The sequence below is a fragment of the Labeo rohita genome, chromosome 5 (assembly GCF_022985175.1).
Source record: "Labeo rohita strain BAU-BD-2019 chromosome 5, IGBB_LRoh.1.0, whole genome shotgun sequence".
Lineage (NCBI taxonomy): Eukaryota > Metazoa > Chordata > Actinopteri > Cypriniformes > Cyprinidae > Labeo > Labeo rohita.
The window spans coordinates 41,863,530-41,878,109 of NC_066873.1; the positions used below are offsets into that span (position 1 = coordinate 41,863,530).

At 36.7% G+C, this 14,580-nt stretch overlaps 1 protein-coding gene across 1 annotated transcript; it reads right to left on the bottom strand.

Annotated features, from left to right (window-relative positions):
• Positions 1 to 5,305: 5,305 nt before the first annotated feature.
• fam111.1 (family with sequence similarity 111.1) lies at positions 5,306 to 13,618 on the bottom strand. Its single transcript, XM_051109266.1, is given in 8 exon segments — positions 5,306 to 7,401; positions 7,404 to 8,178; positions 8,181 to 8,597; positions 9,811 to 9,876; positions 10,002 to 10,070; positions 12,824 to 12,886; positions 13,041 to 13,111; positions 13,557 to 13,618. Coding segments are annotated over 6 exon segments (1,980 nt in total). The 5' UTR covers positions 12,884 to 12,886; positions 13,041 to 13,111; positions 13,557 to 13,618; the 3' UTR covers positions 5,306 to 6,808.
• Positions 13,619 to 14,580: the final 962 nt, after the last annotated feature.

Genomic DNA, 14,580 nt, shown 5'->3' on the forward strand with positions numbered 1-14,580 from the left:
TTTAAGTAATTACTCATAGTCACTTTGATAGCTTCTTTGATGTAAGATGGTATCCAGTTAGTTATCTAATGCTTTTGTAGTTATCAGCTGTTTTCAGCCCATCTATATGGTGCAGTTTAACTAGCTAGCTGATGATTTCATTTGATTATTAATTTTTATTTATTTATTTACTTTTATTTTCTTGAGTCAGTCATTTGTCTTCCATAGTGATAGAGTCCCGACTTTGTCCTGAACAGTTAAACTGCCCACTGTTCTTCAAAAAATACTTCAGGTCCCACAAACTCTTTAGTTTTTCAGCATTTTTGTGTATTTGAACCCTTTCAAACAGTGACTGTAAGATTTTGAGATCCATCTTTTCACAATGAGGACAACTGAGGGACTCATATGCAACTATTACAGAAGGTTCAAACACTCACTGATGCTTCAGAAGAAAACCCAATGCATTAAGAGCTAGGGGGTGAAAACTTTTGAACATCATAAAGATTTGTACATTTTTCTTTTTTTTCATTTAGGACTGCCATTCAGAAGCTATAGAAGATACTTACATGTTTCTCAGCAGACAAAATATGTTAAATTTACCCTGATCTTCAAATTCAAAAAGCTTTTACCCCCTGGCTACGTCATAAATGCTTCCGCCCCCATAGTCACGGTGCAGAAATACTTTTAGAATTATCATTTGAGAAATACTTTACATTAAATATCTTATATTAACATTCTATTATATGTTGTAGAGGTAAAGACTGTCTGTGGTCTGCCAGTGGTTTACGTTACACACCATTTAGCACTCTGTTATTTATTTACAACAAAACAACATAATGCTTTGATCTCCAAAATCTTTTTTCCTTATTTTTGTCTTGCATTACATATTAAACTTGGAAGTGCTCAGTTCTATTTAATTTTCAGCTAATTGTTTTTCCTGAATTGGGCTGTTTGTGAAGGATGTGGCAAGTTCTTCTCCTCAGGGTGAAAGGTCAAAGTAGGCCATTTAAGTTAGAGTATGAAGTACAGTGCAGGACCCTGTGAGACCTCATGCATCTGGGTGACCAAAAAATCGCTTGTTCAATATTCAGTGAATACAGTCTTTACACTTCAAATTAGGCTTCTAATGTTTTCTTTCCCTTTTCAGCCACATGATAATGAAATGACCTTCTACAAGAAGACCAGCTGTCGCTGCTCAGCACCTTCAGTGAACTACAGCTGCTTACATGGTGCTTGCTGTTTGGCTTTATCTGGAAGTAAAGCAGCAACTGGGGGTAAGGACAAAAAACAACACTTTACAGAAAGAAAAAAGCGTTAAAGCTGCAGGACAGTGGAAGAGCTGAAAAAGCCAAATGCAAACCAGTGAATACCTTTGTAAAATATACAAATTTCTGTCTTTCATCTTTGCACATACACATAAAACATATCATCTTAACATAGTCTCTCCTTTTCAGAGCCACTGCTGTCCAAATGGGTGCCCTAAGCCAGAATTATATTGTTGTGCCTCCTCCCTGAAGTAAGTAAAAAGTAATGGAAGTAAAAAAAAAAAAAAAAAACACCTTCTGTAGGGGTCAAAATAGAACTTTAATAAAATATAAAAGTAAATAAATAAATAAATTGTAATTATATTGTATTATTTATAAGTTACAGTTGTAGCTCTAGACAGTCACTTATGCCTATGATTTTATTAAAGTGCTCCTATTATGCCTTGTCAAATATACAGGTGCTGGTCATATAATTAGAATATCTTCAAAAAGTTGATTTATTTCACTAATTCCATTCAAGAAGTGAAACTTGTATAATGTATACATTCATTCCACACAGACTGATATATTTCAAGAGTTTATTTCTTTTAATTTTGATGATTATAACTGACAACTAATGAAAACCCAAATTCAGTATCTCAGAAAATTAGAATATTGTGAAAAGGTTCAGTATTGATGACACCTGGTGCCACACTCTAATCAGCTAATTAACTCAAAACACCAGCAAAGGCCTTTAAATGGTCTCTCAGTCTAGTTCTTTAGGCTACACAATCATGGGGAAGACTGCTGATTTGACAGTTGTCCAAAAGACGACCATTGACACCTTGCACAAGGAGGGCAAGACACAAAAGGTCATTGCAAAAGAGGCTGGCTGTTCACAGAGCTCTGTGTCCAAGCACATTAATAGAGAGGTGAAGGGAAGGAAAAGATGTGGTAGAAAAAAAGCGTACAAGCAATAGGGATAACCGCACCCTGGAGGGAATTGTGAAACAAAACCCATTCAAAAATGTGGGGGAGATTCGCAAAGAGTGGACTGCAGCTGGAGTCAGTGCTTCAAGAACCACTACGCACAGACGTGTGCAAGACATTAGTTTCAGCTGTCGCACTCCTTGCCACTCTTGAACAACAGACGGCGTCAGAAGCGTCTCACCTGGGCTAAAGACAAAAAGGACTGGACTGCTGCTGAGTGGTCCAAAGTTATGTTCTCTGATGAAAGTAAATTTTGCATTTCCTTTGGAAATCAGGGTCCCACAGTCTGGAGGAAGAGTGGAGAGGCACAGAATCCACGTTGCCTGAGGTCCAGTGTAGAGTTTCCACAGTCAGTGATGGTTTGGGGTGCCATGTCATCTGCTGGTGTTGGTCCACTGTGTTTTCTGAGGTCCAAGGTCAACGCAGCTGTATACCAGGACGTTTTAGAGTATTTCATGCTTCCTGCTGCTGACCAACTTTATGGAGATGCAGATTTCATTTTCCAACAGGACTTGGCACCTGCACACAGTGCCAAAGCTACCAGTACCTGGTTTAAGGACTATGGTATCCCTGTTCTTAACTGGCCAGCACTCTCGCCTGACCTTAACCCCATAGAAAATCTATGGGGTATTGTGAAGAGGAAGATGCGATATGCCAGACCCAACAATGCAGAAGAGCTGAAGGCCACTATCAGAGCAACCTGGGCTCTCATAACACCTGAGCAGTGCCACAGACTGATCGACTCCATTCCACGCTGCATTGCTGCAGTAATTCAGGCAAAAGGAGCCACAACGAAGTATTGAGTGCTGTACATGTTCATACTTTTCAGTTGGCCAAGATTTCTAAAAATCCTTTCTTTGTATTGGTCTTAAGTAATATTCTAATTTTCTGAGATGCTGAATTTGGGGTTTTCATTAGTTGTCAGTTATAATCATCAAACTTAAAAGAAATAAACATTTGAAATATATCAGTCTGTGTGGAATGAATGTATACATTATACAGGTTTCACTTCTTGAATGGAATTAGTGAAATAAATCAACTTATTTAAGATACTCTAATTATATGACCAGCACCTGTAAAGTTATTGTCTATCCAAATAAAGAGTCGGCTCACAATCGCCGGAAGAGTCATCGGGAATTCGAATCTTTTTCTGTTACGGCTATGCGTTACGAAGTAACACATTTGCATAATACTCGCCCACGTTCTACGTCTCAAACAACTTGCCCGCCCACAAACACAGTAAAATTTCCATGTGGTTTACGTCATGTCGAGAAGAGGCTGTAACCAACGTTGTGAGGGTAAATTTGTTTTATATTCACTTCCAAAAAATGAATCTACAAAGATTGTATTTTCTAGCGATCGTTCAAAATATGTAGTTGTGTATGTTATGTTGTGTAACAACCCTGCACATGTCTTGCTAACCGGCTAAATCACGCTTCTGTAGTTCTGTTGTTCAGCTGTGTAGTCTAAAAATTGGTGATTGATGCAGCTTGACTGTCTGTCTCATTAGTTTAAGTAATGATAAAGGATGGGTCACGAAACGGCTTTCACACCGAATGCGGAAAGCGCTGCGCTATGAAACCGATTCATTTCAATTGCTTGCGGCGTGCCAGGATGGCATTTTCTGAGTCGACCAAAGCACACGCTCAGCGGAGCGCACTGCTGGCGCGCAAGCCGTGCACACCGCGCTCCAAGTTCAAATTAGTTGAACTTTTGCCGCTACACTGAACCCAGCGGCCAGCGCAGCGCTTTCCGCGTTCGGTGTGAAAGCTGCTTAATGCATTATACAATGTTGACGTTTACAACATAGAGATGTGCCCGGTTCAACCGTTTCATCGTCAGACTCTGGCTCGAATTGTTATGGTAAAATCGATGCCATCTTTTCTATGTATTGACAAGTCTCCAGGGCTGTCATTCGGTTATGGCAATGAGCGTTTCGTTTTCCGACACGCGCTGTACGAGGTAAACTAATCATAAAGGACTGCGCCATCTGACCAATCACAGCAGTGAGGGCTCACGGAAATTAGGGGTTTAGAGAGACTGATTCTTCGAACTGCTTCGCACGAGTCGTTTACGAATCATTTAGAAATTAGGTAAAATTAAATCTATTTTTGGAGAAAACTAAAGTTTTTTTTTGACCTTGCATACATGTAAACCTGTTTTAGGAGACTCATAAAACAATATTAGCAACCTTGAAAATTGCATAATAGGAGCACTTTAATACAGTTGTCTGATTGATTTTATTGTCTTAAGCATTCAGAAATCACACAAAAGAAAATTAAGCAGTTTTACTACGATAAAACCATGGTAAATTTTTGTGAAGGTTGTGATGTCCACATGTTTTTGTTGAAGAAAGTATAGAGTCTGTAGCATTTCTGTCGCCAAAAGGTGGCCAAAAATTAAACATTAAGTAGATATTTGAATTAAATGTTTGGTTAAAGTTGCGCTCTTTGCAGGCGTTTGTATTGGTTACACTTTATTTTGATAATCCACTTTAGACATTCTACTAACTATAAGTAACTTTGCAACTACTTGTCAGCTAATTCTCATTAAATTGCAACTACATGTCTACTAACAGAGCAAAGTGTTGAGTTAGGTTTAGGGTTAGTAGAATAAGTTGACATTTACTTGCAAAGTTTAGAAGAGTGTTAGAAGATATTAAGCAGACAGTCTACTAATACTCCAATGACTAGTTAACTTGCAGTTGCAATGTTACTGTTAGTAGAATGTCTAAAGTGGACTGTCAAAATAAAGTGTTACCTTTGTATTAATATGTAATGTAAATAAATAGTTTAATTTGTATTCCATTGTGTATTTTAAAAGTTTTGTTCAATGAAACCGATCATTATTGCCTCATTGTTTTTATATAATGCATTTTAAGTCTAGGATACTAGGATATTAATAATAAATGTGTTTGCAATCTGAAAGTTCTTTGTTCTATTTGAGTCAAGAATAAGGCCAAACTATGTTGTCAAGCATGATTATTTAATATAGCAAAAATGAGGCACAAAATACAAAAAGGATAGAAAAAATGAAAATATAAAACAGATTTATTAAAAGATAAACAAATAAAAATGTTGTGTGTTATCAACACTCAACACTCAACCCCAAAAACTCACAAAAAGAAAACCCACTATACAACTTAAATCCAGAACAAAACACTTTAATTTACAAATGCAGGAGGGCTCAGTGGCTTCGAGAGGGGGCTCAGGCCAAACAACAAGCATAACTCATTTACCTAATAAAAAGGGAAACCAAGCTACCAAAAGAAAACAAAAGTACAACAAAATACATTAACTCCCTTACTGACATAAACAGGAGAAAACGAGTCTAAAAAGTAAATGTCACCCCCTCTTTAATAACCCCATCCCAAATTAGCAATACAAACTTATGAAACAAACTTATGAACCAGAAACAAAAGGGTATGGAAACAAAGGCTGCATTTACACTGAAAGTCTTGCAGAAATCCAATCTTTTGACCATATCTGATTTTTTTATTTTTTTGGCCCGCCTAGATTTGGCTTTAGAGCCGACTGCTATCCGATATCTGTGTTTGGTTTAAATCGCTGTGCTATTAGAATTATATCATAATTCACATTGAGTGGCCATTATTATTTTCCAGCATGGACAACAGCTGACATGGATGTTTTGCAACACAAAATCTGACTGAATGGATAAAGACCCGAAAAATACAGTAATTTTCGTTTGTTATTTTATCTAAAGCTTGTTAGAGGTAGAATTCTTTAGTCAAATAAAGTAGCGCCAAAAATTAGAATGAATAAACAAGAGAAAGTGAATGCGTGAGCGAGTGTGAAGCTTGCGAATAATTGAAGCTTGTTGGTTTAATTACAAAACGTAATGACCTCATTGCTGAGAAATATAATGTAGCTTTAAGTAGTGTAGCTGTTGTACTTATAAAATTCACGGAGCAGGGGTTTAAAACCAGCTCTTAAATGTGCAATTTCTTACCTATATAAAGTTTCCATCTCAATAAAATGCGACGCATAGCACGCCGGTATTATTCTGTATTATTCTGTATTATTATCACATTGGGGATTCAGAGGGGAATCGGATATACGTGTTTAGACGTAGGTCGGATATCCTGATATTGGATATGTATCCAATTAAAATCCACATTTGGAAGTGGCCCAGATTGGATACAAAAAAAATCTGATCTTGTCCGGATTTTTGTGATTACACGTGTGCAACAATTTCCGATCTGTCTCAGGTGTGAGCAAAAAGATCTAATCTTTTTGTTCCAGTGTAAATGCGGCCTTTACACTCCAGAAAACAGAATTTTTTGTTGTAAGGTTACAACCACAGGAGGATTAACACAATATAACTAAAGAAAACCCAAAAAACACAGTAAAGTTCATAAACAAAAAATGAACACTTCAAGGGTAGGAAGCGAAACCTCAAAAAACAGCATCCTAACACTCACACTGTTCTGTGGAGAAAATGCTGCTTAAATTTCTACAGCTCCCTCTCATCTTCCAGATTTACGCATATGAATACATCAAGATAAATGAAAAGTCTTTCATCCAAATAGATGGATGTGGCATCAAGCAGGACTCAAGACTGTACTGTCCCACTGCTCATATAAAATCCTCCAGATTTTGTGGATCTTCTTCCATGTCCACATCACTTTCTTCCAAGTTAATATTTAAAGATTTATATTCAGAGAGTAATTTTAAGATGTCAGCTCTCTCACTTTTCTTGGCCTGTGTGATGATACTTTCCAGGATGGGCTGCATGGAATAGGCGTATTCCATAATGCTCCTAGTTTTACCATTTTTTCCTCTGTACACATATCCACCAGTGTGAACGCCAATCAGATAGCAGTCTTCATCAAAAACTGGAGAGCCAGAGGATCCGTGAAAGAAACAAGTGTTATAAATGATCTGGTTGTCATGCATTTCCCATTTCTCTGCCAAAGACTGTTGTGTTATCACATGAATTAAATGGACATTGTCCGAGAGGTGTTCATCTGCAGCCTCTTGTAGATGCTCTTTCCCAATGATGAAGCAGGGGTCCATTTTCTTGACCCCTTCACCTGGATGTCCCACAATGCAGATCCTACCACTGTTAGGAGGGGGGCCATTAATGTATCGACTGAGCAATCCAGTACAGTCAGGGATTTCATCAGCATCTTTCAGTTCAAGAAGAGCAAAGTCAAGATACATGTCCTTTTGAACTTTCCATGATAGTACGCTGCAACATTTTCCTTGACCGGCATACACATGGTCTCCTTTGCTTCCAAATCTTCAAAGCCAAATACTGCGGTGAAGGTCTTTGAAAGTTTCCTGGTGAAAGGGTCAAATTCTCCAATAACATGAGCATTGGTGAGGATGAATCTGTCAAACAGTAAGAATCCGGTTCCTCTGGCGGTTCCCTCCACTCGAATCTGACACACAGAGTCAGAAAGTCTCATGAGCTGCTTTACTTTCTTCACTTCCAAGAAACTCTGAACACATTTATCATATTCTTCTCTGAAGAACTTTTGGATATCAGATTTGTTCTTCAGGTTCTCTCGTTGCTTTAATGTCTCCAGTAAATCTTTAAACTGAGTACGCAGAATTCCTAGAATCTCTTCAGAGTCTGGAATTGTTTTAGGAGAAGTAGTTGAAGGATATGTGGATTTCACTGTACTTCTCTTTTGAGTTTCGTCTTGTTTGGTGTTGATGGGATGCTGGTTAGGATCAACATTTTCTTTCAAATCAGCAGCTGAAGCTTCATTCATTTCAGCGTTGACGTCACTCAAGAAATCATCTTGACTATCTGGCTGGTTGTTGTCACTGATCACAATGACCTCAAAATGCTTTCCATCAAGATGCTCTACAGTGTTTGACATTTCATGGATTGTTTTGCTCCCAAACTCAGAAAGTGCACATTGTTTCTTGAACATGAGTTTGGAGAATCGGCCATCACGTTTTAGAGCAGCCTTCAGCTTGTCTTCTTTGAATGCGCGTACACACAAACATCATCAACTTTCTTTCTCAGCTCATTGTTTTCCATTAAATGTTTCACTTTCTGCCCTCCTTTTGTTTTAATATAAAAGATCACTAGGTTTTTTGATTGATTGGAGAATGAAAGCCTTTCAGGTTCGTATGAAGGATTATTTCCACCATTTTTGATGAAGGATATGTCTAAGAGCTCATCTCTTTCAATAAGACAACAGGGGAAATCGGTCTTCACAGCCGCTCTAGGAACTGCTCCTTTGGATCTCTGGATCACTATTTCTTTCTCCTTGTTGTCTTCTTTAATCTTTTTGAAAATCTTGTTTTTATTAAGAGCATCAAGCACAGTCTTGGATGTATCACACACCACGGCGTGTTTCTTGAATTTGTAGCGGAAATGAAAAGTATGGCTTTGGCCTTCAGCACTCTGTTGAATTCAGAAGAACAGTAATACACAAAAGCATTTATTTAAACATCTATGAAAAAAACCCTTCCATTCTGTACAAATAATATACACCGATCAGGAATAACATTATGACCACTGACAGGTGAAGTGAATAACACTGATTATCTTTTTATCACAGTACCTGTTAGTGGATGGGATATTTTAGGCAGCAAGTGAACATTTTGTCAACAGAGTTGATGTCTCTATCAAAAGTGTTCCAAGGAAGGAACAGCAATGAACCAGCAACAGGGTCATGGATAGCCAAGTCTCACAGATGCACATGGGGAACGAAGGCTGGCCCGTGTGGTCCAGACCAACAGATGTGCTACTGTAGCTCAAATTGCTCAACAAGTTAATGTTGGTTCTGACGGAAAGGTGTCATAATACACAGTGCATCGCAGTTTGTTGCGTATGGGAAAAAGGCAAGCGGGCAGAGGCAATGTGATGCTTAGGGCAGTGTTCTGCTGGGAAACCTTGGGTCCTGCCATTCATGTGGATGTTACTTTGACACATACCACCTACCTAAGCATTGTTGCAGACCTTGTATGGAAACGGTATTCTATTCTATTCCATTCTTTCGGAATCTTACTATAGCCTCTTTCAGCAGGATAATATGCCCAGCCAAAAAGCAAAAATGGTACAGGAATGGTTTGAGCAGCATACTGAGTTTGAGGTGTTGACTTGGCCACCAACTTGTATAGTGTATAGTGTGGATTAGTATTTGCACAACTTTCCAGATTTAATTTGCATCCACAAGTTCTCAATTCAGTCTGATATAAAAACCACTGATCGCAACAGCGCATAATGTGCACTTTTATTTTGAAAAAGTCCATAGTGTAGGTGTTTTATTCATAAAGTGGATCAGCCACTTATTCAACAGACAAGAGGTGCACAACAGGTAATTTTCAATGAAATTGTTTTAAATTAAAAGATAAACCAATGACATTTTTTAAATGAAGATAACTAATTAATGGAAAATCTTTATTTTTATTATTCAGTGACCCAATCTAAAATATGATAATAAATAACGGCATTGCAGTTAAGTACCAAGCAGTGTAATTTTGAGTATCAGTAATATACTACTCTAGTTTTTGTTAATGTTTTGAACACCTCTATTGTTTTATATTATGTTTTAGTGTTTAGTACATTTATTCACTCATATGAGAAGTCTCACCTCAATTACTAAGTCTCATACCTGCTGCAGGTGACTTTTTGATTGTCCCTCTTTCCATTCCACCTTGCAAAAATAGTTTGGCCTTTCCTGAGTGAATGAATGTGAAATTTCATTAAATTATTAACAGCAAAAAGAGTGATATAGATTTTAAAAGCAGCTAACAAGTCTTTCCAAAATGTTTTTGTAGAGAAATTTCACACTATGCAACAAACCTTTAGTGGATCACGTCCATTATTTCCAAGCCCCTCTTCTTTTTTCTTGCTTGTATGATTCATGCTTTCCTAGAATGCAGTAGAAGCATTAAAACAGCATATGCAGAATTATTTTCAAGATGGCTACATCAACAAAACGAAATCTTTTCACTTTTTGACACGGCAACAGTGAACCATGGCTTCATCTAACAAAACTTCAATAACTGACAGCGACTTTTATATTTGGGTGGAGGGTGGAGCATTTGAATCATGTGTAGAACAACAAAACTGACAGGAGCAGCTCGGGCGGAGAAAACAATAATTGGATGTAAACCTTCAGGTGACACTAGGGATGAAATGATTACCGGTGTGATGACAAACTACAACAAATAGTCCAGATAATTAGTTTTATAATTTGATATTTTAATTACTAAACTTCATCAAAATTTTATATAGATTCTCACACCCAGCAATAAAACAATGGCTGCTACTATTGGCTGGGAGCTAAGAAAATTTTCTACAGATAACCCAATTACAAACAGTAGCAGAAAATGAATAAAAACCCTGCAAACATGTAAGCTGCGATCTTTGATATTCTGCTCAAATAAAAGTGTAATACAGCAGTCTGTTTTCAGAGGTGTAGTTCTACTGTCAGACAATGGATTTACATTTTCCAGCCTGTCTGCCATTTTTGTTTAGATTTTGTTTCAGATTTTCAGAGAATGCGATTGTGAATCCTGAAAATCTACGGGTGTGAGTTTCCTAATAGAATGCATTTGTTACTCCCATATATAACATACTGTGTGTGAATTTATACAACAGTTCTTTCTGGTGTTTGAATCTGATTGGCTGAGAGTCTTTCCAGCAGTGCGATATTCTAGTGACAACAGATTTCAAACAGTTTCACTGTTTTTATCACTCTGCTTGCTGTATTTCTCACAGCGAGTGTCATGGCGGATGCCCAAATCCAAAATAATTTTGGAGCTCCATGGTGTCAGCAGCCATTCAGTGCTCATGAACCTGCTGAGAGCAGCCTCACCTCAACCAGATTTTCTGTAATTTTTCACTGGCTTTGATGTTTTTGTTTTTTTTATATATATATAAACATGAGATATAATTTTTGGGGGGTAAACCTAACGGTCAGTCTTTGGTCTCAAACATCTAATTATTTGTTCTAGAACAAATAGTTTTGGCTGAGGGCAAAGCCTCAATGTTATATTTTACATAACTTAGCATCATAATGTCTTAACATGATGTTGTATATTAGAGTGCAGACTGAATGGCCGAAGAACTTTTATGATGGCTGTTGTTGTTGTTTATTAAACATTATTATTCAATAAATAATATTTTATGTAAATAATAGTATTTAATAATAGTATAGTAATAAGAAATGGTTTAGGCGTTCATGATGTTGAATTTAGTTACTTTTTCACCATTAGATGGCGACATGAGACTGCTTTTATGAATGAGTGAGCAGTAAAGACTTTTATACTGAAAGAGACTGTGAAATGCTGTTGTAAACAAGGAAGTTATTTTTACTTTCAACACCTTGTAAGCCAGAGCCGACAAATGCTCTGAGCAAGGTTAGAAAAATCAACCAAAAATATTTTTGTGCATTTAGTACTGAAGTTAAAAAAAAAAATGTTTTCCAAAGACACAGACCGGGGACAGTCCAGCTAAAATTTTATTTATATCTTACCCACCTTATTTTTCCAAAAAGACCTGGTGCAGCCATTTGTGTCTGGCTTCCAGTATCACCCACTTCCGGCTATTGTTAGCTGTACAGAACAACTTGTTTTGCTGCTTAATTTTTGCAAACTGGTGTTTCTTAAAATATTAATGTATTGTCTTAATTATAAACACACTGGTTTGTAGCTCAGTTTTACCATTCACTGCACTTTGTTATTCTTCTCATTATTTTCCCACGGCGGCTAGTGAATAGGAAATCTCACATATTCACAGCTTACTTCTGCATTGAGGTGGATAGCTGTAAGTTTTTAAAAATAAAATCTGATAAGCAGTGTGAATGACAAGCACTTTGAGTATATTCTTATACTGCACTTAAAAATGACCATTTATTGATTATTATTGTTATTATTGTTTTTGGTGTCTATTTTTCCCTCTAGAAATGCTGTGGAAAACTGATGTTGTTAAAAATAAAGAGGGGAAAAAAGTGGTTAACATAGAAACAAGCATCAAAGTTAATACTGCATGCCCCTTACTTCAAGTCCTCCAAATAATTTAGATAACCTTACTAAAATGTATATTTTGTAATCTGTTGTGAAATATATTTTAAAAAGGAACATTCCCAACCTGGAGACGCATTTTAGACATACCTGGAGAAGTGTATCTGAAGAATGCATCTGGCTGCTGAAACCACATATGTACTAAATCTACTTATTAAAATGAAGTTGTGAGTGCATGTTGTTATTATTGGCTCCCGGTAGCCAGATTACACAGGGCTACTGCAACGTGGTAACGCATCTCCACAGATATAACCCACAAAAGATAAGCATCTCTTATCAGCAAGCACACAATACCTAATTAAACACACTTTTCTGCAGTCTGAGGCATTCTGGCATGTTTAACACAGAGAGATAATTAAAAGTGATGCACTAAGTTCTTTCACCAGTTCCATTACGCATTTTCAGCTGTTGCTGGCTTTGATATTGAAATCAGCTGACTATAAATAAGACGCAGAGCACATCTGTTGCTGAATTTCGTGTTTATATTCTTTTTGCAGAGACACATTTAATTGGCTAAATATAAATTAAACAGTTTTAACAAATTGATCTTTAAAAAAACGCATTAAGTGACAAGTTGTTCCAATATAATGAGCTTACCTGGATATTGTCATTAGTTTGTGACACCCTTCTGGCTCCACTATTGCTATCAGACTGCATTTTCTGAAACAGATATTCACAGCTTCACCAACCATTTACATTCAGACTTAACAATTCAATAAACTGTTCAATAAAGAATATAAACAGCCAAGCTTAGAAAACCAGTGTTTGTAATTTAGTTATTTGGTTGATTCATGATTCTTTTGTATTTTGTCACCGAAAAGTTCAAAACGCTGCTGTTCTTCTTTACTGGTGATGATCAAGTGTGATGTTGGCAATTCACTGTTTCTGTGAATACACAAATGTTGAGTCCAACGATTAATATCTCACAAAAAAGTAAAGTAACCAAAAACTTAAATGCGGACACATTCATTTATTGTCGTCCAGCAAAATCTCATTCACGAAAGCCGCACAATAGAAAAGAGAATGCAAATTCGTGACAATTCGTTCACAAAGGAAACCCCAACCAAAAAAACCTTTGCCACTGCATCACTGCATTTACAACCTTTGATGTTCATACACACCAAGTAAGTTGCTTTCTTTCTTTCACAAACAAGTCACAACATTTTTCCACATTTAGAGCATTTGAAAACCGAAACCTGCCACATACAGGAGTAAGTTAGGTGTTTGCAGAAATTTAGGTTTATCCATATGTAAAAAAACAAAACATCTATTATTAAGTAGAAATCACTCTGGTGTAATATCATAAATTATATTTGTGTTAAAACGTTACCTTATGTGAGAGTTGCAGTGAAGCAGGAGAAAGTGCGCGTCGTCCGTTTCCCGCAGTTTTCCGACCGGTGAGTCATCATCTCCTGGAGCGCGCGCCAAAAATTTCCAATTTCTTCTGTTCGTTTTCCGGCAGGTTATAAGTCATCATAAAAATGACCGCCACCTACTATTTTGGAGCGTGTAATTCTTTGGTAAATCATGGCTTATTTGATGTTTAGCTATAATCGTCTGAGAAGATCAGTTTCATGTACTGCATTTACCTAAAGCCCTGTCAGGCTAATAAGCCTTTATATTCTAGTTTAGAAGGCTGACCTTAATTTTCCTTCCATTTTTATAAGCTTTCTGAACTTTTTTTTTTTAAGTTTAAATGTCCTACATTGCATACCTTATATTTATCTGTATTTGATTTATTGTGCTTTTTGTTTTTAACTGATATTGTAAAAATGTAAAAAACATTATTTTCTACATGGCTACTGTACATTATTGTTGCTCTTCTCTGCCCCTCCTTTCTTAAAATTCTTAAAATTTGCTGTGAAATCGAAATTGAAATTTAACTGGTATGTAAAATTTTGATGTCATATAAGCTTATTTATTAAAATAGACGATAACATGAGTCAAAAACAATGATAACAGCAACTATTTATTTTTGCACTGGCAGGGTGTGACGGAAATGCTGAAATTAGTTCCTGGCTGTTCAGTTAGTCTTTGTGGGATCTTTAACGGTGTTTGTATATGTGTCTCATAAGCTCTTCTGAATGTGGATTTAGATTTATCAATCTGTGGAATTATTAAAGACCATTTACCGCTATCTTCATCATCTTAGTGCGTGTTTACTGACAAAAATACGTGACACATTTATGATTATTTTACACAAGAGCCTTGTAGTGATAAGGACTTTGAAACAATGTCTTTGTTTGATTTACATCCAAAATCTCAAGCACTTTTAGTGGGCACAGACTACAGTGGAAATTAAATGATTTAAAAAGTAGAAAGACGTGTTCTTTTTCTTATAGGTTCAAACAAGG